At 31.3% G+C, this 26,472-nt stretch overlaps 1 protein-coding gene across 7 annotated transcripts in view; it reads left to right on the plus strand.

Annotated features, from left to right (window-relative positions):
• RBM26 (RNA binding motif protein 26) overlaps positions 1-26,103 on the plus strand; it is an 81,035-nt gene extending 54,932 nt beyond the window's left edge. For 6 of the 7 annotated variants that reach the window (XM_079138180.1, XM_079138185.1, XM_079138182.1 and 3 more), the window contains 4 exons: positions 2,425-2,625; positions 4,842-4,928; positions 15,552-15,665; positions 17,408-18,241. In XM_079138180.1, the coding sequence (XP_078994306.1) occupies positions 2,425-2,625; positions 4,842-4,928; positions 15,552-15,665; positions 17,408-17,497 (492 nt within the window). In that variant the 3' untranslated portion in view covers positions 17,498-18,241. Of the gene's footprint in view, positions 1-2,424; positions 2,626-4,841; positions 4,929-15,551; positions 15,666-17,407; positions 18,242-23,267 lie in introns of those variants that run through there. The other variant, XM_079138184.1, reaches the window with a different exon arrangement.
• Positions 26,104-26,472: the final 369 nt, after the last annotated feature.

Raw genomic sequence — 26,472 nt, forward strand, 5'->3', positions numbered from 1 at the left:
TGGCAATGTCATATTTTTGTTTTTGTTTTTGTATTTGTTTTAGTGCCGTAGAAATCTATTGAGTACTACTGTGTAGTTATTAAAGACCTAACTTTTAGCAGCTACCAGAGTTGGCTTAAGGTCCTATTTTGTCAGTTAGAGGATGTTATAGGATTGCCTTAACCATGTAGACATTGCATTCTCTAGGAACTTGAGAACTCTCTGGTTGAGTGCATGTCCTACCCAAGATAAAAAATTTTGAATAAGATTTATGTTAAAAATATTGTATATTATAGAAATTGTGTTGTTCCCATTTGTGCCACTATTGGTGGCAGGAATGTATTAACCTGACTATATGATTTCTTAGAGGCTTTTAATTTGTGAATCTTGAAAAATATAATTAATATTAATACAACTAATTAATATAATTAATATTCCTGCTTACCTAAATTTATTTTTCAAGGAGCATCTTGATGTATTCCTTGGAGCATACGTTAGAAAATGTGTAACATCTATCACCTCACATACTTTTTTAGGAAAACAGAACATTTAAAATCTTTTCTCGCAAGTATATAATACATTATCAACTATAGTCACCATGCTGTGCAAGATACTCAAAGCTTATTCTTCCTGTCTAACTGAAACTTTGTACCCTTTGCTCAACATCTCTTCATTCTTCATGCCACTACAGCCCTTGGTAACCACCATTCTGCTTTTATGAGTTTGGGTTTTTTTTTCTAGATGTTGCATATAAATGAAATTATATTGTATTTGTCTTGCTGTGCATGACATATCAGCTGGCATTATTATTTGGATTTTAGATGATTATTTTAGCTAATGTGAAGATTAACTGCCTTGAGATGAAGAAACTAAAATATTTATACCAATAGAGGTTTGACAGTTGTGCCTGCTTGCCATTTCCATTTGGATGTCTAATATCCTCATCAATAAGTTCAGAATTGTGCGTATCGTGCTTCTAAAGCCCATTTATACAGTTACCCAAACCAGAAACATGGGAGAAGACTTTATTGATTCCTCCCTTTCCTTCAATTGTCCTTATCCATTTAATTACCCAATTTTATTTGTATTACTCCCACATTTAAATAATGTTTATTCTTCTCTGTCTCCCTTGCCACCACTTATCTTTAGATGTTGATACTGATTGGTTTCCCAACTCATTCTTCCTTTTACTGTGTTCCTAAAAGTCTAGCTGGAATTTCATTTTTAACACTTAATTGATTATATCACTCTATTATTGCTTACGATATTTTTATTGGTCTTAAGATAAAAGTAAAAATCCTAACCTGATCCCTAATTCAATTCATCCAGGTCCACTAAATTTTATCTGTTTGGAAAATGATGTTCCTTTCAGCTTTAGTGCCCTTTTTTTATATTGAAACTCTTACCTCACACTTGGCATTTTTTTTTCTTTGATTCATTGAATAGATATTACATATGACCTGCAAGCTACTGTTGAAGGTACTAAGGATAAATCAGAGAATTTAAAATCACCTTCAAGAAACTTTTCATTATAGGTGGTTGCTCACTTAAGATCTTTAAGTTCTGTTCAAATATTTAAAGTATTTCCTCATTTTTGAGTTAATGCTCATTAGTATAACTAGATAATTTAGCTGTTTGATATCTTTTTATCTCTAGGATTTGAGCTTGTTGAGGGTATGGCTTGCACAGTGCAAATGCTTGGTTAATATTTCTGAAATGAAGGAATGATACACTACTTATATAGAGTGTCACAGAAGAATTTTAATTAGTACACTACCTTGGTTTTATAATGATGTTAGTGATAAGTGATCAAAATGAGATTTTGAGTTAATTGTACCTAACTGATCAGTTATAATTGACCCATTGAGTCAACAGGTTAAGAAATAGAATGTTATATTTGAAAATGTATTTATTGTGTATGTAGATATTATATGTCTATGTATTAACCTGACTTTTGAAGTAACATTTGACAATTGTATGCTATTTAAGAAATCCCAAGTCCCTGGTCTTTTTGTACTGTATCCTGACAGCAAGAAAGTAGAAGGAGGCACATTTAGTAATTTCAGAATTTTTAATATTGTTATCTGAATTCACTTACCACCTAAAGCTTTCACTTTAAAACCCTAATTTAAATTATGTGATCCTTTTATAGGACATTATTTGAATAAGATGTCAAATTGAATAAAAGTTTGACTCATCTGCCAGACTATAACACTTGTCTTATGTTAAAACAGGTTGAGTATATCCAATCTGAAACCCCAAATGCTCCAAAATTGAAAGTTTTAGATTTGTATTCGGGATGTCCAACTAGTAAAATCTATGCAGATATTTCAGAATTTGATAAACTCAGAAATCTGAAATGCTTTCGATCCCAAACATTTCAGATAAAATATGCTTAGTGTGTTATGACTGCATTGTTTAGCCTATGTGTCTGATCTCTTGTAGGCTGCGAAACGAGGGATTCTTTCATCTGGTCGGGGTAGAGGAATTCATTCAAGAGGCCGTGGTGCCACTCATGGCCGAGGCAGGGGTCGAGGTCGTGGACGAGGTGTGCCTGGTCATGCTGTGGTGGATCATCGTCCCAGAGCGTTGGAGATTTCAGCATTTACAGAGAGTGATAGAGAAGATCTTCTTCCTCATTTTGCGGTACTGTTTTACTACCCAACAGAACAATCACTGATAATTGTCATTGTGGATAATTGGTATAGTGAAAGAAAAAAATTATGAAAATGACATGACTAATTTAAATTAGTTGATCTGAGCAAAGGATTTGATTAAATCCATAGCAATCTTTTGTTAATTATAAAATGGGAGCTATAGAATTTTTTTGTTTAATTATCTAGAAGGAATGTTAAAATTCTTATATTTAGGATTACTTCAGGAATTGTGAAAGGAATGATTTAAACTGTTGTTTTAGACAAAGACATCCTGTAGTTTATTTTATATTTACTTACGGAAAATTTTAATGTGTTACTTGGGCTTTTTTTCTAAATGGAATTTAGAACTGTGAGCATGATATAGATTTGAGTTCAGTTTTTGAAAACCTGTAAGAACTTTAGTAACTTAGAAAAGTATCTTTGTCACTGACATATGATGGAAAATAATGTAACATTAAAAGTTAATCAGGTAGTAAAACTGGAGCTTAGATCTTGAAGGATAGGTCAACTTGTACATAGTTACAAAAATGATTTAACCTTTAGAAAATTTAGATTTAACTATTGACAGTTATATTCCTGCCTTGCAGCAGCTAACATGTACTTTGTCAAGACATAAAGGGGTATTACAAGAAATAGTTTATGTTTAAGAAATAATTAAAATGATCAATATTTAAGGATGAAGAGTCTGAAGAGTCCTGTGCTTGGACTCAAAGGGATAAGGAAAGGAATCAGAGAACTAGAAAGGAACTTGGCAATAATCTAGCCCAGCTCTTCCCCTCTATGCACCCCACTTTCACACCTTCCACAAATGAGATCCAGTTAACTTAAGTATCTTTCATATAGTTATACAGCTAATTAGGAAACTAACAATGAATATGCTAATCCAAACAAGCAAGGTTAGTTTGTTATGATTGTGTTTTGCTGAGAGTAAGATGATTTTGCTTTGAGAAATATTCAAAGTCCCTAAATGGAAATTCTTTCATGTACTTGAAGATTTGAACTCTTCTTAAAAGTTAGTGGTATTTCACATTTTAAATTACCAATCTTATATAGAAACATAGGTCTAAAATTGAACTTTTCCATCATAACCTGTGACTGAAACACATGAGATAACATTAATCAAAGAACCATTTGGCTACTGGGCGCATTTGATTAACAGAACACTTTATTTAATTTATCCACAGAACCAGTAATGATGGAGATAAAAATCATAGCTAAAACTTAGAGCATTTATTTTATGGCAGGTATTATTCTGTATGCTTTAAAAACAACTCATTATATTAGGAGTTATTTGAATCACCCTTTATTATGCCCATTTTAGAGATGAGGAAGATGAAACATGAAGAGATGAAGTAACTTGTTCAAGTTTACACAGTAACTGGCAGAACTGGTTTCTGACTAGCTCTAGAGTTCATTCTCTTTACTATGCCCTACAGAATTTGTCTTTCATGTGTGCAGGTGTATTATTAATGAGATTATGATTATAGTTTTAGTTTGGGGTGAGAAAGTATTAATAATATATAAGGGACCTAAATTATTTCATGGATAAAAGTTACTTCTTTATATGGTTAAAAAAAAAAAAATCCAACAAACTAAAAACAGTCTGTAGCTATGCTTAGCTTTTAAATGTCTATAAGTGTGTATAGTATACTATATACATATAATATACAGTACGTGAAAACATGGTTACTTGGAGTGTTAAACTTTCTAATCAAAACACCAGGACTCTCATCTCATTAAGTACTTAATCACTTTGGGAAGATTATTTAAATTCTCTTAATCTTTTTTACTCCCATTTATTGGGATTGATGCAAAAAATTCATAGTATTCTGAGGATTCAGTATGCTGTTTAATAGCATGTTCTGAGATTAGAGTAATAAGTATAAGAGGAAGGTCAGTGAGGGAACTCAGACTTTGACAATTGTTACCTTCACTTAAAGAATAATATCACTCACTCAAGTCTGTTCACTAATTCTGGAAAGTGTGGAATTAGAAGTGAGGTTGGAAGATAGGGCTACCCTTTATCTTACAATACCAAGTACTAAAATAAAATATTCACTGTTTTTTTCTGTTAACCAGTAGGAATTGTTATATATTCTGGGTGGTGTGTGTGTGTGTAAGTAAATGTTTTTAACGTCATTAGGACTGTAGGTGTTCTATAAAATATTTTTTGGTGGAAATACTTTTTTCTTTTTTAATTTAAAGCAATATGGTGAAATTGAAGATTGTCAGATTGATGACTCTTCACTTCATGCAGTAATTACATTCAAGACAAGAGCAGAAGCAGAAGCAGTAAGTATTAAAAATAATTTATCAACAATTTGGATTTAAATGATCAATATTGTTTTAAGGTTTAATTAATGATTTTTTAAATTTAATGAATAAATATGTTTGACAATAAGTAGAATATTTGAAGTGGAACTTATGCCATAAGAAATGTCCTAATGCAGTTAGGCAATTCTGTATATAGTGTTACATAATTAGAAGGTGTATACACACACACACACATATATATGTATGTATATATGTATGTAGAGAGAGTGTATTGTAATAGTCACCAAGTTGAATGTCAAATTTTATTGTTTAGATATCTTTTTAATTTTTTTTTTTTTTTTAAGAATATCGAGCTACCCTACTTTCCATTATTCTTCTTTTCAACTCTCCCAAAATAAAGTCTGCTTTGACAGAATGAGTGGTAATGTTAAGATAGAAGCTGGGAAAATATAATCCTGATGTCTTCCCTTCTTCCTTAGATGTTTACTTTTATATATTTTTATTTTTCAAACTGAATAATAATCAGAAAAGTCAAGAATTAATATACAAGAAAGACTTGAGGACTAAATTATATGAAGTTCTATTAAGTAACAGAATAAGTAAGTTTTAGTTATGTATGTCAAGTGAGTTACCTGTTAGGGGTAAACCATTTTAGTTGAATTTTCTTAATGAACTAGAAGAAATAACTCCCATTGCTATGATGAATATTTGGTATTAAGTTAAAAAAGTTGTGAAACCATAAACATTTCCTTGAGCCAAAAATTTCTTAAAATTTTATAGCAGTCTGTGAAAAGAAAAAAAATTAGATTGAAGCTGATTATATACAAGCAAAAATACAGGTGAGAAAAATAATCTTGAAATTTCTGGATTTCAGGGAACAGGAATGATTAGGAATTTAAAAATTAGTGCTTTTGACATTTATTATTTTGTGAGGGAAGAATGATTAAGAAATTTAAAAAAGATTGTCGTGTACTATTGTCATCATTATATAAAATAAAAGAAATTCTAATACCAAAAATGTAGAAGGATCTAAATTCAATATAGATAGGCCTTTCCGAGAAAAGAAAATTGTCAGCTTTTGCTAGTGTTTATTTCTAACTATTACCTTTTTCTTATTTTCTGGACTATTGTTGTAGATGAGCATATGAATTTTTGTTTTTCTATAAACCAATAGGAGCATTTATAATAGTTCTAGGTGAAAGTACAGGTATAAAATAATTGAGTCATTGAAGTATACCTGAAGAGAGAAATTTTCCCCAGGAAAAAGATCGAAGTATCTTAAAGAATAAACTATAAGCAGAATACTTTCAGTTTTCAGTTAAGTTCGTTATTATGGTTTGCATCTGGTTAGTTAGAAAGTGATTCCTATTATTTTTTATTTTCCTGTCTACTTATCATGGTGCCAGTGTACTCAAGATGAGTAAGTACCCAAATGGTATAGAAAGAAGTAACCTCATCACATGACTGATTAGAATGTTATTTTTTATACTCTCAATTTCACCAGTATGTTTTTTAGGAGATCAATTTCTTATTCTCAGAGTGAGCCGGTGAAGGGATGGTTAAGTTACTATCTTAGAAGAATCAGTCCCAAAGATGAAGCCTATGATCCCAAACTCGGAAGTATAGTTTTTTATATCAATTGGAAAGAACCTTGTTCTATGCACACATTTCGACACCCATCCCTTGACTTCTAATAGTTGTGAGAATTTACTGATTCACAATCTGTAAATTAGCTCCTGATATACAGTAAAATCTCTATTAGCTATTATTGATGATATTGTTTTTTTTTTTTTTTTTTTTTAATATATATATGAGGAGTGATTGGCAAATGAATGGAATGGGATAGTGGCAAGATGGAGTAAATGTTGTCAGACCCGAACTTAGAAGTACAGAATTGGATTTGTAGAGAATAGTACATCAGTAGTAGGAAGTCAATTAAATTTATTAAGTAAATGGAAAATTTATAGCAAGAGCTATGTTAGTAGATAAATTATATACAGAATATTTTTCGTGTGTGCTTTTACTGTCTTAATAACTATTAATGGTATATGATGGTCTCTGTGCTTGTGGAATTAATTAATGCTAGGTTTTGAAGCTTGGGAGAAAGTGGCCATGTGCCTTGAATTCAAGAGTTGAAGGAGTAGAAGTTGTTGTTGTTTTGGGTGGTTGTTTAAAGCTCCTGCCCCTAAGCACCTATACCTTAGGTTAGTTTTTGTCAGTTTCCACAGAACTCTGATTTGGCACAGTTCTCCTAACAAAGAATTTGCTTGTCAGATAAACTTGTGAAAGGCTCATTTTGTATGTTCCATTTGGAACCACAATCTTAATTTGTATAATTTTGTACCTTTTTCCTAAACTTCATTAAAAATACTGTTTTCCAGAACGTTTTTCCATGTAAGACATGGAACTCATAACTACTTTTCATAGTTATTTCTTTTTCCTTCGTCATATTTTTAGCCTGTTTTTTTCTTTCTGTTGTGTGTATGCCTGCTTTCCTTCCTACATTTCAGTAAACCTCAAATGAATGTGCAAGCCTATGAATAAAATACTTTCAGACACTTGTTTTTAGTAGGTCATAATATAGAAATTAGAATTATAAAATGAATTCCCACAGGCTCAACACTGGACTTTCAGCAATTATCCAGTTATGGCCAATCTTATTTTATCTATATCCCACTCACTACAACATTCACCTTCGAATATTGGAGTTATTCTTAGACATCATGTCATTTTGTCTGTATGTATTTCAGTGTGTATGTCTCAATAATAGAACCTTAAAAAATAGAACAATACTACTATCGTGCTTAAGTATGATATTTCTTAAATAGCAAATGTTCATTGAGAACTTAACTTCCCTTGATATTTGAAAAATTTTTTAACTTTCTTCATGTAAATAAGGATCCAATAAGGCTCATATTGTAATATAGCTTGATTGATATTATACTGTCATGAACACATAGATTTAAGCATTTCATGAGTATTAATCCATTGTTCTCAGTTATTAATGTTCAGATTGTCCCATTTTTGTCCAGTAGGAGACTTATAAAGTGGTTCTTGAATCCTTTTGACAGGACACTAGTGATCTGTGATAATGTCCTTGTTTTCTGGTTTTAAAAAGGTATTCTTGGCTCACTTTATAACTCTCTTTTTCAGGCATGGACTTTATTACTTTTCTAAAGAACTTTTCTTTTTTTAATTAAACATAGGTATTAAGAAACCACAGTCTGAATACTAGGGATGCTTATTACCACTAAGTATGTTACAGTCACTAATCCTTTTCAGTGGTCAGAACTGGGAGTAAAACAATATACATATACATGGGTACATACATGCATATATGCATACATATGAATCAAGTTATACATGCATATATGAATACACATGAATAAAGTTAACACTCTTGCTGTAATGTGCACACTATATAGTAGTTTTACCACTCGTCAAAGACAAAGCAAAACAAAAAATCATGGGTATGTAGTTTGTCTTCATTTTTTTATATATGTTTTTAGTTGTAGATGGACACAATACCTTTATTTTATTTTTTTATTTATTTTATGTAGTGTTGAAGACTGAACCCAGTGCCTCACATGCCTGGCAAGTGCACTACCACTGAGCCACAACCCCAGACCATCTTTTTATTCTTGATACAGTGAGATATCAGTTTTATCCTTGTAAGATGAGAGCTCATTAAGTTTGTTTTTTGCTTTGTTTTGTTTTGAATAAAGACAGTGTCTCACTGTGTTGTATAGGCTGGCTTCAGATATTGGACTGTACTGCCTCAGCCTCCTGAGAACCTGTGACTACAAAGTTATGATACTGTGCCCAGTTTTCATTTCAGTTTTAATTCACTTTTCTCCTATGATTGAAGTTGAGCTGTTTTCACGAATTTATGTACTATTTATTTCTATTTCTGTTAACTTAATACCATTTGCCTGTTATTTTTGCTGAGTTTTCTTTCTACTGATTTTCTCTTAATAATTGATTTTTCTGTATTATTTATGTAATAGTCCCCTTCTTATCAAAGCATACCTACCAGTAGCCTCCTTCCCTAGTAGATGCCTGAAACTGCAGACAGTGCTAAACCTTATTTATACTCCCCCATGATAAAGTTTAATTTAAATAGGTACAGTAAGAGATTTACAACAAGAAATAAAACAATACACTGTAATAAAAATTATGTAAAAGTGTTTTCTGTGGGGGCAAGTAGTACATACAGTATAGACACTTTGTGGACAAAGGGATAATTCACATTCCAGGTAGGATTGAAATTTCATCATGATACTCTGGCAGTTTAAATTGTGAATTGTTTGTTGCTGGAATTTTCCATTAATATTTTTGGACCAAGGTTGACTAAACCTATGGAATGTGAAGCCACAGATAAGGTGGGACTACTCTGTATTAGGAAATCAGCTTATAAATTACTTCAATGGTACTAGGGATCAAATTCAGGACTGGACACATTCTAGGCAAATGCACTACCGCTGAGCTACACCCCCATCCCATAAGTTAGTGACATTTATGAATTTTCATTTGTTCAGTATTTTGTGCAGTATTAGATAATTGTTCAGGTAATTTTTCCCTGTAATTTTGGAGACTTTCAATAATCTGAGATAATAAACATTTTTCTTTGTTTTATTCCAGTATGTTATGTATTTTTTTCTTTGTGTTTTAGATCTCATATTTACTTTGTAAAAATTTATAGGATATTTATTTGTAAGGAATAAAAAAGGGAGATTTTGAATTTTATTGAGTAAACCTTATTTTTCCAAGCTTATGTGAAATAATATGTACATGTTTTCTGTTTGTTTGTATGTGTTCTGAACTCTTTAGTTGATGAGTTTTCTCTTTATGTGCTTTTTCCTCACTATTTTGATTGCTATTATAATATATTTTAATTTGTTGGTTCTTGTGTGGATTCTTTCTTGTGTTCCCGTTATTCATTTTTAAAATCTTCCTTGTATGTTTTAATGTTTTTTATGTAAACTTTAAAATAAGCTCTTTTGGTTCCAAAAACTACAAAATAATTTATGGGAGAATTAATATCTTAATACTAAATCTTCCTGTAACACATCATTGCCTCTCAGTCTTTTCAGTCTTTTCTTACGCTTTGAGAGCATTTTAAGGTGCACACACACACCCACCAACATTCATCTCATTAACTTCATAAATAACATCTTAATAAATTCTCTTTTGATGGTTTTGTTTTAGAGTGTTCAGGTATTTGAGCATATCCTTGGTAAATAATGATGGTTTTATCTTGATCCCAACATTTAATCCTTTTTATTATTTTTGTTGCTAGTACCTTCAGAAAAATGTTAAAAGCATAGTAGCAGTAATATTTTGTCATGAAATGAATGAAAATGCCTCTGTTGTTTTTAGTATTATGTGTGATGTTGGATTTTTGTCTTAAGATAGAATATAAACTATGCCTGTTTTATTAAAAGCTGTAGAAGTTTTGGTCAGAAATGGATTTTTATCATGCTGCTTCCACATCATTCCTACCCTTTTTTCTGGGTACCGGGGGTTGTACTCAGGGGCACTTGCCCACTGAGCCACATCCTCAGTCCTATTTTGTATTTTTTCTTTTAAGATTCTTTTTTTAAAAAATTGTAAACAAATGGGGCTTTCTCTGGATGTACAGGAAGTAAGAGGCATACCATTTGTATAATCATACATTTATATAGGGTAATGATGTTTGATTCATTCTGTTATTTTGCCTTCCCCCCACCCCTCCCACCCCTCTTTTCCCTCTATAAAGTTCCTCCTTTCTCCATTCTTGCCTCCATCCCACCCCCCATTATGTATCATCATCCGCTTAACAGCGAGATCATTTATTTGGCCTTTGGTTTTTTGGGATTGGCTTATCTCACTTAGCATGATATTCTCCAACTTCATCCATTTGCCTGCAAGTGCCATAATTTTATTCTTTATGGCTGAGTAATATTCCATTGTGTGTGTGTGTGTGTGTGTGTGTGTATATGTATCACAGTGTCTTTATCCATTCATCAATGGAAGGGCATCCAAGTTAGTTCCATAAACTGGCTATTGTGAATTGAGCAGCTGTGAACATTGATGTGGCTACACCACTGTAGTATGCTGATTTTTAAGTCCTTTGGGTATAGGCCTAGGAGTGGAATAGCTGGGTCAAATGGTGGTTCCATTCCAAGTTTTCTAAGGAAACTCCACACTTGCCAGAGTGGCTGCACTAATTTGCAACCCCACCAGCAATGTATGAGTGTACCTTTCTCCCCACATCCTCGCCAACACCTTTTGTTGCTTGTATTCTTGATAATCGCCATTCTAATTGGGGTGAGATGGAATCTTAGGGTGCTTTTGATTTGCATTTCTCTTATTACTGGAGATGTTGAACACTTTTTCGTATACGTTGATCGCTTGTAGATGATCTTCTGTGAAGTGTCTGTTCATTTCCTTAGCCCATTTGTTGATTGGGTTATTTGTATTCTTGGTGTACAGTTTTTTGAGCTCTTTATATATTCTGGAGATTAGTGCTCTATCTGAAGTGTGGGTGGCAAAGATTTTCTCCCACTCTGTAGGCTCTCTCTTCACATTGCTGATAGTTTCCTTTGCTGAGAGAAAGCTTTTTAGTTTGAATCTATCCCAGTTATTGATGCTTGCTTTTATTTCTTGTGCTTGGGAGTCATATTAAGGGAATCTGATCCTAAGCTGACATGATGAAGATTTGGACCTACTTTGTCTTCTATAAGGTGCAGGTCTTGGTCTGATTCCAAGGTCCTTGATCCATTTTGAGTTGAGTTTTGTCAGGGTAAGAGATAGGGGTTTAGTTTCATTCTGTTGCATATGGATTTCCAGTTTTCCCAGCACCATTTGTTCAACAGGCTGTCTTTTCTCCATGCATGTTTTTGGCACCTTTGTCTAATATGAGAAAACTGTATTTATTTGGGTTTGTCTCTGTGTCTTCTATTCCGTACCATTGATCTACCAGTCTATTTTGGTGCCAATACTATGCCGTTTTTGTTACTATTGCTTTGTAGTATAGTTGAAGTTCTGGTATTGTGATGCGCCCTGCTTCACGCTTCTTGCTAAGAATTGCTTTAGCTATTCTGGGTTTCTTATTCTTCCAGATGAATTTCATGTTTTTTTTTTTTTTTTTTTTTTTTTTGAGATACTGGGGATCAAACTCAGGGCCTTGTGCTTGCAAGGCAAGCACTGTACCAGCTGAGCTATCTCCCAACCCTGCTTGCTCTATTTCTGTAAGGTACATTATTGCTATTTTGATTGGAATTGCATCGAATCTGTATAGCACTTTTGGTAGTATGGCCATTTTGACAATATTAATTCTGACTATTCAAGAACATGGGAGATCTTTCCATCTTCTAAGGTTTTCTTTAATTTCTTTCCTTAGTGTTCTGTAGTTCTCATTGTAGAGGTCTTTCCCCTCTTTCGTTATATTGATTCTCAAGTATCTTATTTTTTTCGAGGCTATGAGACAGGGTCTCACTCTATTGCTTTAGCACCTTGCTTTTGCTGAGATTGGTTTTGAACTCTTGATCTTCCTGCCTCAGCCTCCAGAGATGCTGGGATTATAGGCTTGCACCACCATGCCTGGCTTTTCCTCTTTCCTTTATAAATCAAGTTTTAAAAGTAATATTGGTTTGCAGATTTGGGGAAGAAACATTATTTTTGTCAGGCATCTGCATTACTGGTCTTTATCAAAAGTAACTGGAAAAGTTTCCATCTTTTTTTGTTCTCTGAGATTTAGGTAAAGTTTCTTAAAAGTTTATTAGAATTCATCTGTGAAACTTAAGACCTAGAGATTTTTATAGCATGTCTTCTTAAAAGGTCTGAAAATAATTGCTTTAGATTTTTAAAAAATCTTTTCTGGCTTTAGCTTGGTATTTTGGTAGTTTATTTCAAAGAAATGTTTTCTGTACTAGATTGACTGTATTTACATTGGTATGAGGAAACATAATTTTATCTTAATCAGAAATTATTTACCCTACTTTTAGTTTGTGAAGTTTTGCACTTAGCCTCACCTACACCTTTATAACCGTAAAATCTTGGTCTACTTAAGCATCTTTTAAAGCACTTGTAAACATGATATTCATTACCATTTTACTAATGATTATGATATTTTTTAAAGTACATTTTAATGAAATACTTGCAGAACTCTAGAACCACTGACTAGTACATTGGTATGACAACACTTATTAAGATAGTATAACACTGGAGTTGGCCAAAAGTTTCCAAATGTTGGAAGAGCACATAACATCAAAATAACCAAGAGTATCATGAAAAGGATGAAGAATGGTATTACATTTTTATGAAATAAAATCTAACATGGTAATGATATAGAATAGACAAATAATAAACCAAAGCAACATTCAGAAATAGATCTATATATAAGGATTTTAGAGGATCATAAAGATGTTTAAAATCGCAAAACAAAACTGATTACTCAGTAAATAGTATTGGGATAACTGATTAGCTGTGTGGGAAAAATAAGGTAATATGTCTTTTATATCTAAATAAATTCAAATTGGATAAAGGAGTTTTCTACTAGTAAAAGACTGCAATTTCTGAAAACAATCTTCATGGTAAAAGAATAGTAAATACCCCTTTCTCTGCAATAAAAACATGCATTATAAATAAAAAGCTAGTTGGCGAATATGTTGCCATAAATAAGACAAAATGCTTTTCCATTAGAAAAAGGCCAGATCTTGGATAAAGTCAAGAAACATTTTATCCTATTAAAAGTCACATGAGATATACAAATACACAAGGTCGTTCATGTGTATGGAAATTGTTTAATTATGCTAAATATAGGATAGTCTTTCAAGAAAAATGTTAGATGGTAGGAATATCAAAAGTTATCTGTAAAAACAATGGGTTACTAATGTAAGTAGGATGTTGTAGACCAGTAATATCTTCCCATATCATACATATTTGTATACACAAAGTCTTTTAGTGTGTGTGTAGAAAAATATTTGTAAGACTTTATTCCAAAGTCTTCCTAGAAAGATAATCATGGATTATGATTTTTTTATTGTAGCCCGAAATTTGAATTTTTTATAAAAAGAAAATTAGTTGCAGAATGAATTCTTTAAAAACTTAATGCTGAAAATTACCTGGAGTATTGTTTTCTTGAACTTTTTGTTAATTAGACAAACATGGTTTTTACTTAGAATGAAAGTAATTATGGACTATAAAGTTTCTGATGACAAAAAATTTGTAGTTTTCTTGAATACAGTTGCATCTTTAAAAAGCAAAATCTGTTACTTCAAAATTAATTAATTAATTAAATATATGCCTAGTTTTAAAAATCATCCTACAAAGTTTAAAAATTAAAATTCTAGGAAGTTGTAGACTTACAAATTTGAAGTGTGTGCTGAATATAGAGATGTATACAATTAAAAATGTTAAGAACTTGTAGAACGTGTAATATTTTTTGCCCTATAGATTTATTTTTTTAGTTGAGTGAAAAGAAGAGTTTTATGAGTAGGCATTTTGCACGAGATAATTGGAATTCCTTACCGTAACATTTTTATGTAATGTTTATGGCTTTAAAAAATTACAGGTTATTTCTGTACTTAAATACATATAATTTTTTTAAAAAATTCTAGTTTTGTGACATTGCGATGAGGCCATGAACTAAAAAGCTTGCAGCCGCATTTTAATAGGCACAAAATCTTTTAGATTTATCATAAATTATATGTGCAGATTTAAAGTTTATACCTGGGAACTTTAATATTACACAACTCATGTTCAGATGTCACAGAGCATGTCATTGTTTCTACATTTCACATAATGCTGTACTTTTGAGATTGTACTATAAATCTTTTGTGACTATGAGTTATTTCAGTATGTTGTTAACACTGATTTATGTTCGTTCATGTTACTTTACTTTGAATGTCCTGTTTCCAAACAAGCTACTTAATGTAGCAAGCACTTAGACTTGATTACTACCTTAGTTCAAGGTTTATAATAGTCAGTACTAAAAGCTTTGTAGGAGATACTGTACTCTCAATAGAACAATTCAGAGTTTTTCCTTCATTTATTAAGAAGTTTACATTTGTGTTAGTTACATATCAAACATTTTATGGTAGTTGTGATCATTTAATATAATTTGATAATAATACACTTTATATGCAACCTTTTCTTATATGTTAAACGTTTCTAGTTAGTAGTTACTGTATATGTCATTTTTGAATTAACAATTAAAATGCAATAAAGTTTATTTAGCCTATTGATTCTAATATAGACATTGATTCAGAAACTACAGCCAAGATTTTGAAATAGAAGTACCTTGGGATTGTTATTTTATGTTGTAACTGTAGTATTATTAATATATTTCTTCTCGTCAAGTATTGGCCAGTAGTAAAATAACTCTACTCAGTAATGAAAAATTATTATTGTTTTCTTTTTTAAAGTTTTTTGAATCACAAGTCCGATTTTAGAAGTAAATAACCATAAAAAGTAAATTGTAAATTATAAGAATAAATATAAGCATAAATAGTAAAATGAGAAGTACCAAAAATCAAATGAATAAGTAGTTGTCTGCAGTTGAATTTGGCTATTTTAATTTAAAAATTAGGCACTATAAAATTTACTTTCTTCAGAAATTGTTAATGCTGTATACTCCAATGTTCTTAATTGTTTCAGGCTGCAGTTCATGGAGCTCGTTTCAAAGGGCAGGATCTAAAACTGGCATGGAATAAACCAATAACTAATATTTCAGCTGTGGAAACAGAAGATGTTGAACCTGATGAAGAGGAAGTATGTTTTTTTTTTCCCACTTGTTTATGCCCTTTACTGTTCATAGTTTACATATAAAATTTGATTTTTGTTTTTGTTTTTGTTTTTTTATTTTTTAAATGGCTGTGATCTCAACCTAAAGCTTTTGTTCTTGAGCCATATTCCAGACAGGGGATATCAGATAAATGCAGACAACCTTAAATTTTCTGGATTAATGACAAGAATTATCGATTGCTAATCGTAAGAGAGAATATATGAAAGTCATATTTTAAATATGTATGTATGTGTGTACCACATATATATTTACTTATGTATGTATACACACACACATACTCAGTTTTCATTTACTCTGAGAAGATAATAATTATTCATTGGGTTTTTTATCCACAGGAAATCTTGTAATATTTCAAGTTTTAGGATATCTATTCTATTCAATTACTGTATTAATGTTCCAGCTTTCTTGTAATTCATATTGTTTTAGTACATTAGTGAATGCCTGCTATATGCTAGATTCTGTGATAGGCACAAGAATGAATAAGACACGGTCCCTATCATCAACGAGCTTATAATCTGGAAAGGTGGGTGGTGGCAGATACATAAGAAACTAATTATAATAATAGGCAGTCTGATGTGCTGAATAAAGATTTGAACAACGTGCTGTGAAAACCCTGAGGGAGAAGAGATTGTTTCTGTCCAAAAGAATCTTCAAGAAAGGTATTGGCAGTGGAACTGGGCCTAAAGTGATAACATAGTTTTCCATTACCAGGTCCTAGGGCTGGAATATAGTTGAGAAACATATTTTAGGCAGAACCATGAACTTCAGAATAGGTGTGGAAGGGTGTATTTTTCTTGGGTAATAGTGATTAGTCTGATGACTGAAAGGTATGAACATCTTACCTTTGAAGTGAAGTGAGAAAACACTTTGAAACGAAAAACTTACAAGTAAGCAACTCTGTTTTGCTTAGTCTTAATGGAAACTGTAGGGAAAAGTAAGAGATTAAGAAATAAAGGTAAGGCGAAGAGACTAAATGATTTTTTTTTTTTTTAACCTTTGTTAGATTTTTATAATGGCACTTCATTTTGTTGGAAGAGCATTTCAAGGCTGTTATACATATCCATAGTCAAATGAAAGAATAAAATGTATATTTTGAAACTCATATACATGATTTGTCATTTTATGTTTTAGATTATACCTTTGTCCTTCCATGAGTTTGAATTGAATGGGGAGAAAAGCAGGAGAGCTCCTGGTATTAGGTATTTTGAAAAGTTTGGAAAAGCAGTCTGAGAAACTTTTGTGAAGGGAATGGAAAAAGAAAAGAATGCTATAAAATGTTTGTTACATATAGCAGAAATAGATAATTCGGTAGAATTTTTACAAACTGTTAGTCGATTTAGTGTTCAGAGTTAGAGTCAGAAAAAACTAATGTTTTCTTTTTTTAAAAGAAATATTATGTAATATTTTGAAGGTACAGAAGATGGCATAATTTGTTACAGATAGGAGAAATGGCATATACAGAGTCTTAATTTGGTATTGATTTGGTGCTTGTTTCTTGCAAGCAACAGAAGAGACATGATAGAGAAATAATTGAGTGGATAAAGGTTGCTCTTCTTTGTTTCTTTAATGTTCTAGCTATAAAAATACCTATTGTATTCGACTCTGAGAGAGATCAGTATTTAAAAGTGTCACCTTTTTTTTCTTTTCTTTTCTTTTTTTTTTTTTTTTTTTTTTTTGGGTAAATTCCTAAATACATTTTAACCTAAAGTTTCAGGAAGAGTCTTTGGTGGATGACTCATTACTTCAAGATGATGATGAAGAAGAGGAGGACAATGAATCTCGTTCTTGGAGAAGATGATTTGACTGATCATTGATCGGCATATGCTAGAACTCTACCTGTGTTTCATTAGTATTATCTAATGTACTTTTACATATTTGTAAAAACAATTTTTTGGTAAAATGTGATGAAGATGGATTTCACAAATAGACAAAAGAGAAGAAAACTACCTTCTGATCCTGTATTTTGAAAGATTGATGTTTGCATTTTATTTCAGTAAACAATGCTAAAGACATCACACTAGAACATATGCAATGTTTTTATTACATACTTCTACTGAACATTACAGAATTCTTTGGGTTCTTTGTAATTTAATGAATAGGTCTGAAAACTTATGACCCAATACTTGTTATAATTTAGAAGATTTTGTTTTACTCCAAATAAGGAATGAATTTGCATTTAAAATCTTAATGAATGTTTTCAAAATGAATAGATAACATAGTACTCTAACTAAAGTCTCCAAGTTATGTATTCATAATATTACATAGTAGTATGCTTAGGCTTTACTATGTATTAGCCTTTTGTTGGACTTGTGTATGTATTTTACCACATGGGTTTTAATGATAATGGTGTATGACTGCTTTACATATGAGTCCTTATGCATCTGGATGTTAAAAATAAAGTGGAATGGTCTCTTAAAAAGAAAAGAAAAGAAAAAAAAAGTGACAAAAAAAAAAAAGTCCAAGACAATGTTCCTTGATTTAAAAAAAAAAAAAGAAAAAGAAAAAGAACAAAGGAAAAAAAAAAAAAGAAAAAATTAAAATAGACCATTCCAGATGGTGATCTACCCTTCCCCCCAATTATCACAAAAGGAGCTATAATCACTCAATAATAATGATTAATGATACCTTTACAATAATGTACAATCCAATGTTTAAAATTTATACCACTTCAGTTTGGTTTGATACTATGAATTTTCAACAGATGTCTTAAAATTTAAAAGCAGGCTGATTAGTTTGGTGCCAGACTTCAAGTAGAGCTAACATTTGGTGAATAAGAAAGCATCATTTTACATTTTGGATGTATGAAAGAAAACTTGACCATTTGAAGATGTATGAATAAAGAAATGTACTATAGATACTACTTTAGGAAAACACTGTTTGGTAAGTGTTCCAGTCTGATACTCTTAAGTGTGCATTTCCTATACTTGTATAAAAACCTTTGAAATTTGCAAAAATATTGTGATTTTTAAGTGGATTTCTCTGGCAAGTAAACATGATTATTGAAAGTTGATATAGCAGTTTTCAGGAAATAAATATATTCTTTGTAGAATGAGGGGGTGGGAGATTATTATATTTATTTTTTAAATCCATCATTTCAATTGCAAGCGTTTCTGCCTCTCTTGAGATTATAGTGATAATATTAAAAATCACATTTTAAAAAAAAATCACTTTCTTCCATATTGGAGACCTTACAATCAAAACCTAAATTCCACCACTACCGTAGTATGCTGCCAGTGAATTTATTTGTGGATGCTGTTTTTTTGGGGTTTTTGTTTTTTAACCTCCCCCTACACTTGGGGTTGAAGTAGTATTTTCTTGATGGTAATACAATTTTGTAGGAATGTTTTGACTTGCAGTTGTTTATAATTTAAATTACACACTCAGATTTCAGTTGTCAAAAATACTTTACCAAAAACTTTACTTAGGTCTATGATATACTTTTATGTAGTCTTTTGTATGTTGACTATGTGCTATTCTGATTCATTAGGTAAGTTTCTTTTCTTTTCTTTTTAGTAGTCGTGAAAGATGCCAAATTGGCAGAGGCTCACGTTTCTTCTCTTTACACCAAACAGGTATTATAAAGAAAGTAAATCTTTCGAAGGCCAGTTAAATCTCCATGCTGATTTTTGGCTTTATAATTTGATTAGTAAATTTTAACCCAGTATTTCAAAAATTACTGTAAAATTCCTTTATGATGTACCTGAAATTACCTGCTTTGTTATTTCAGTCCATAAACAGCTAACCAATTTACTTAGCCTAAAATTTCTAGTCCTAAAATTTATCTGTTTTAAGCTATGTTGCTTTAAATGAATCACAAGAAAAGTATGTTTCAGTTTGGTTCCAAAGTATGAGGATTGAATATTACCAACATTCATTAGGTTCAGAAATCACACTTTTATAGACATTAATATGGTTTTAATTATAAATATTACTTAGTATTGTTATGGATTTTTATGGTATATTTCTAAATATTCATTCTCTACATGTTGTACTTTCGTATGTTCTTATTTAAAACACTAGATATCCCTTTTAAGTAGTTATTAATTCCCATTTTACAGATAAGGAAACTTACACTAATAGAAATGGAGTGATTTACACAAAGTCATAGCTTGTGAGTGGAAGGACTAGATTTGAATACAGGTGTTCTGATTACAGTGCCAGCTTTTTGCTTTTTTGGTACTGGGGATGAACCCAGGAGTGCTTCACCACTGAGCTACATCCCCAGCCAAATATACACATACATATATATATATATATAATTTTTTTTTTTTTTTCTTTTGAGACTGGGTCTCTTCAGTTGCTAAAGGCTTCACTAGGTTGCCGGGACTGGCCTCAAACTTAGGATCCTTCTGCTTCAACCTTAAGATAACTGGGATTACAGGCGTGCCCATCCCCTCCAACCCACCATCACGAGTGCCCAGCCAAACTTTTTTTTTTTTTTTTTTAACTACATTGCTACCTTCTTCCTAATTATTATTAGTCATGAGATTGTGTTCACAGTAAATGTGGTAGTTCTTGCCTCAGAGAGATACTGCACAAAATTATTAGATTTCTTTGTCATTAGGAAGTTCATACTTTTACCCTCCATTTTAATGCAGCACTTTGTTCATATCTTTGTTACAATACTTATGTTGTAATACAATTTATCTGGTTTATATGTCTGTATTCCCCACTAGATTACAAGCTCCTCTAGGAAGGGGACCATGTCTTATTCATCTTTTTATCTCTACTGTTTATCATAAAGCCTGACTTGTGGGCACTCAAGATGATTGCTGGATAATATAGTGAATGAATGCATATTTAAATCTCCAATAATAGGGTGACAATTACCTCCCTTGTTAATTCTTATCAATTTTACAAAAATCTCTCTTGATGGTCTTCTTAGTCACTGGGACCATTTTGCTAAACAATACATACAGTTAAACTTTTCTTCAGAGGGTTTACTATACTGATGGAGGTTTATACCTATAGTCTTAGTGAAATTTCCACAGTAATTAGTAAGGCATTAATATTTGGGAGTATTAAATATTGTAGTTTCAGAGGTAAAATAGCCTTTGAGTTTCTACTAGCGAGTGTGATTACAAATGCTGAGAATCACCAATCTAGTCCATCCCACTAATTTTTTATGTCCAAAGGTGACCTAGTGTAGAGAACTGGACAAGTGTTAAGAGATAACAGTTTTTGGTCTCAGCTCTGCAGCTAACTGTGGCCTTAGACAAGTCTCTTACCTTATCCAGGGTTGTTTCCTTGTCTGTAAAATGAAAGGGGTTGGACTAGATGATCTCTAAGATCCCTTTCAAATGTGCACTTTCTTTGGTGCTATTTTAGTGTTTGATCCAAAGCAGTTTACTATACATAAACCATTTCTTTCTGTCTGTTGTTGCTGTTGTTTCTGTCATCTTATCAGTGGAAACAACTTAGATGTAGTTACGATAATTCATATAATGTCTCTTGGTACAATTTTACATATAGACTTCCCAAATGTGAACATTTGCCAGCACAAATTCCATTCAACCTAGTAAGTATAGATTAACTTCTCTATTCACTAGCAACTTCCATTTCCCTATTATAACTTCTCCTTTTACGTCTAAACTCAAGGTTTAAAAATAAAAATATTTGCCTGTAATACAACAAGTCTCTTATGTAAATATGGATTTAAATCCTTTCCACTTCAGTTTACTTTCTTTTTTTATAATAGGCTACCTAAAAGTAGAAACATTTTAAATTCTATTAACAAGTTTTTTGCTTTACTGTTTGTATTTGAGCTGTTGCAGGCTGAGTTGGGGGTGGGAAAAGGATTAAGGGCAGTATAGGTTATCTTACAGGAAAATTTTATATTACTGGTTAAAAGATTGATTAGGATTACCTCAAGGGATGGTTGAGTTGTCATTTTACATATTTCAGTATGTCTCTACCAGTTATTGTTTTAAATGTAATTGGATAATTGTAACATTTTTAAAAATTAAGTATTTAACTGATACCCATACAAATTTATGAAAACATGTTGCAGGAATGGGGAATATTCCATAGCTTTTGTTTTATTGTCATATGATCCAGTGTAACAACCAGTAGTGTAAAAAGGCTTCACTGTTTTAGCTGATTAACTTGTAGCAAGTATAACTGAACTTAATGGAAGGAAATATCTTATTACTAAAACTGGTTTTGGCACACTGTATTTCCAGCCTTACAGGGAACACTAACCGTTGGGCATAAAGGTTAAAAAAGAAAGTAGTTGCTTATTTGGTATGTTGAAATATTAATAACTGTAGTAGAGTATCATACAAATTTTATCAGTCTATAAATTTTTCCCCTTACAAGTAATGTTAACTAGTTACAGAAAATTAGTTTAAGTTCTTCTAGAATTTACATAAGTATTTATAAGTTTTTTTTCCCCTCTTATAAAAGTTTGTTGGCCTTTTAAAACACATGTCCTGTATGATTATTAAATTAGTTCACTTTTTTGATCTTTCTCTCAAAACTTTTCTTTTAAAATCCTATAAATTAAAAATGGAAATTTAATGTAGAATTAAATCAGCAGGGTAAAATACTTGTAAATCAGAAAGAAAATTTTCTTTTCCCATATATCAGAAACTTATTTATGTTAACTTCTTGAACTGGCTAGTTGTTTTAAGGTATGTATATATAGTTTTAGAAAAGAGAGTTCTTTTTTTTTCTCTATGACATTATATACTTATCAAATGGAACAGTCTTCTAAAATAGATACCTGAAAGTCTTAGGAAGAAAGAAATTTTGGTGAATATGACCGCCATTGTCAGTAATTTCTAATGAAAGATCATACTAGCTTAGTAGAAAAACACCTAATTTGATAATAATTTGCAGTTAGTATTTTGTGCTCATTACTTAATAAATTGAAAGCATTTTTAATTTGACATCACATTTTTATATTTACTTTTTCCTAAATCTCTCCCTTCCTGTTTCTTTGTTTCATTTATTCACTCATTTTCTCATCATCCAAAGTTAGTCTTTCTTGGTATACAAGGCACTGTCACATTTTGATGCGTTCCTTTTTATTTTATTGTTGACCTTAGTGCTTAGTATAGAATTTATATCATACAGAGTGTTTAAAGAATGAAATGATCATTGAATGGAATTTAAGGAAATTAGTTATACCTTGCAATTACTTTGAAGTCTTTGGAAAACTTTAAGAAAACTGTTCTTGCTTTTATTTTGCTTTATTTAAAATATCTTAAAGTTCGTATTTTAAAAATTTTTCTTTGTCTATCCATACCTCTATGAAAATGAAAATATACAACCTGATTAGGTTCTAAGTTTCCTAGCTGAAAATTTCAGTCAGAGCCATGTTATAGTGCTGTGATTTTTGGAAACTTGATGTTTCAAAGAAGCATGATGCAGAGAGGTTTTGTTAAAATCACTTTAGTCCAAAGCTGATCCTTTGAGTAATTTGTCTGCAACTTTGATTTTGATTCCTTTCTCAAAAAGATTATTTTAATGTTTAGAAAAGTTGGAGATCAATTTATGGTGTGACTCAATTTTTAGAATTATTTGCTATTTTCAAAGTTTTTTTTAATAGTCTTCTCTTTTTCCAGCAGAGAGAGATCATCATTGCCTGAATTTAGTTTTGTGACTACAAGAGCAAGACCTGTTCCTGTCCGGAGACGACTGTTAATGATAATATCATCCTATCATTTTGTTGCCCTTTACCAATTTGAATAGATGTTTACATGTACTATAATTAGCGTTTTATCTTTACAGTACACCTGAGTCCAGAAGTATCTGAATGTGTGCTCTGTGTGACCTTACCATAAAGGTTTTTTCCCCTTACTTTATAGCCATTATTTTTTTAAACTCCTTAAGAAGGAACAGGGCCTCTTAGTTTCCTAATATGAGATACATTCACCTCAGCCAAATTGAGAATTGTGTCTGGGAAATCTATAAAGCCATGATACTGTGTTCATTAGAGCATGAACAATTTATAATGAAGAAAATGAATTAAAAAAGTTAAGCATAGTTTGGTTTTAATTTTTTCTTGGTTTTAAGATATATTTCTGAGATTACGATGGTCACTTAAAATAATTTTGAACAAATAAGATATTTTTACACACTGTAATAGCTTGCCTATTTCTTATGAATATACTTCATTGCCGGCACCACTTACCAAAATATTTTTTTTAATTCTTAGCTCTTCAAAATCAACAAGGAGAATAATTTTCTTTTCAAGTAATAAATGATGATCTGTGAATTATAAATAATGAAAGATATCTATTAAATGTCCAATTTACACAGTTTTTCCTGTTTTCTTCACTTGTAATCAAACATCAAAGATGATCTTAAAAGCAAGGGGAAATAGTGTTCGTGTCTAACATTGCTAAAGACTATATAGTTTTCAGCTACTTTAAAAAGTGTATGGTGCTTGCTTTGGCAGCACATATTCTAAAGTTAGAACGATACAGAGAAGATTAACATGACCCATGCCCAAGGATGACATGCAGATTCGTAAAGTGTTCCATAGTTTTTAAAAAAGTGTATGTACAAATTATTTATAAACAATGACTTAGAATTACTAAGACTGTGATTAAATCTCATCCTAAATGTACACTCAAAATATCCTTTTTACAAAGGGTTTCATAAAGTTTTCACAAAATTAATTTCTCATTATTCATAGATTCTAGGAGGGATTTGAGCACTCAAGTTATGCTTGTGGCAATTCTTTATTAGAAAAGTCCAAGTTACACTGATTTCACCTTCTTTTTAAGTTCTATCAAGTTCTATCTACACTTTTTGTGTGCAAAGCTGACTGTTCTACATTTTTCCCTCCAGTATGCATTGTGATTGTCTTCATAAAAAAATGAAAAGAGCATTAATAAATACATCAGTCATAATGTAAATTATCTGTTTTGATCCACGTTGGTTACACACAGCATGGTAAAGGAAAAGTCATATTGTAGAAAGTCTTCCTGATAAGAGTTATTACCTGGTAGCTTACAAGGCTTTTTTTTTTTTTTTTTTTTTTTTTTTCAAACTAGACTTTTCTTTTGGTTCACATTTACAAACTAGTAACTGAGAATTCAAAAACTTTTCCCAGATTAGTTTGGTATTTATTATTTTCAAGAAAGGATTCCCTGCCCCTATAATAGTAGTTTAGCTGCTAGGTTAGAACTCAAAGAACATTTTCTGAAGAGACCCTACTTGCTCTTTAGTTTTGTTTCTTTAAAGGATGTGGACCACCTACTACCACCTTCAACTTTATTTTGTCATGTTTTTTCCCTTTGCTTTTAAATTAAAAATAAATCTAAGCAAAATTGAATATGCCAGTCAGAATCAAAAGTCAAGATGATTTGATTCTCATAAGATCATTGTGTTTTTTGAAAATTGCTGTGAGATCCAGTTGGTCAGTTATGTATTTAAATCTTCATATGTTGATTAAAGATAAGGTTCTCATTTTTTTTATTTCCCTAAATAGGATTCTCATGGAGCTATGTGTAGATAACTGTACAGAATCACTTTTGTGTAATGAATGGTTTACCTCTGCATGATTGCATTATGGAAGCCTTTTATATATCTTTATATTTTTCAATATACTTAGATTTTACACTATTAGCCACTCTAGTCATGCTATATTTGTTTTTTTAATAGAGTTTATAAATATTTATGCTCAAAGTACAGATCAACTGAATATTTTTGGTCTTGTTTACAAAATAATACTTTAAAGTGATACAGGCCCCTCAAGTGTCTTAGGAAAAAGTCGGTGCTACAAAACCTTTCATTAATCATTTTGAACCTAGACTTTGCTAGGCTTTAATCTATGATTGCTTGTGATTTATTCTAATCTAACAGCATAATTATAAAAGTGGTCCATGCTGAGTCAGATAAAGAGCCCAGCCTATTAGAAACACCTCATAATTTAAGGAAATGATACAGAATGACTACACTTTTTTGTGCCCAGCTTCCTCCAAAAGATTATTTTGATAAGGTTATTAATTTGACTAAAATTTAAAAAGATGTATTCAGCATGGCTGTTTCTCATACTTCAAATGGAAAATTTTCCTAGTACTAAAATATTATGTAATCTTCCTCTGCTTTAAATTGCCATCTTTCAGTTAACAAGAGGCAGAGTAATTCTTGACTATTTACAGAATACTTGATGAGTTATTAAGAGATGTATTATTACATTGTACAAGTTTTGCATTGATGTGTAGAGGTGTTTTTTTTGTCCCCAAGATTTTATTCCCAGCACCTTAGTGAATGTTCTTAAGATACTATTGTTAAGTATCAGCAAAGCATTCATAGATGTTTACTTTTGATTCTCAGAATCCTGAACTTGTTTTGAGTGGTACTACTTCAGAACATATTGTCTGGCACAAGATTTCCTTTAATAAGTGGTTTATTTTAACTTAGTTTTTTGTGGACTGCTGAATCTAAAAACACCAAAGGAGTTTTTTGTCTGAAGACTGGATTGTTCCAGTGTTTAATACCTGTGCCCATAAGTATCCCATTTCATGAATGTGTGTTGGCATGGGGAAAAATATTCCCTGCTCTTTGAGTGGAGCGAAAGTAATTGGTTAAGCTGTAGCAGCTTTTTGTTTATTTTTAAAAGTGATAATAAAACTTGAACTTACAAAGGCAAAACTTGAACTAGAAAACTACTCTTGTATGCTTAGAATGTTTATAGTATTACATGGTTTATGTGGGGTTGTCAACATTTTTATTATTTATAGTTGAATTATGTTTCATTTGTTAAATATCCATAATGTTTATTATTTTTATATTTTGAAAATTTTAAAATAAAATAGT

The sequence above is a fragment of the Sciurus vulgaris genome (genome assembly GCF_902686455.1).
Source record: "Sciurus vulgaris genome assembly, chromosome: 4".
Classification (NCBI taxonomy): domain Eukaryota; kingdom Metazoa; phylum Chordata; class Mammalia; order Rodentia; family Sciuridae; genus Sciurus; species Sciurus vulgaris.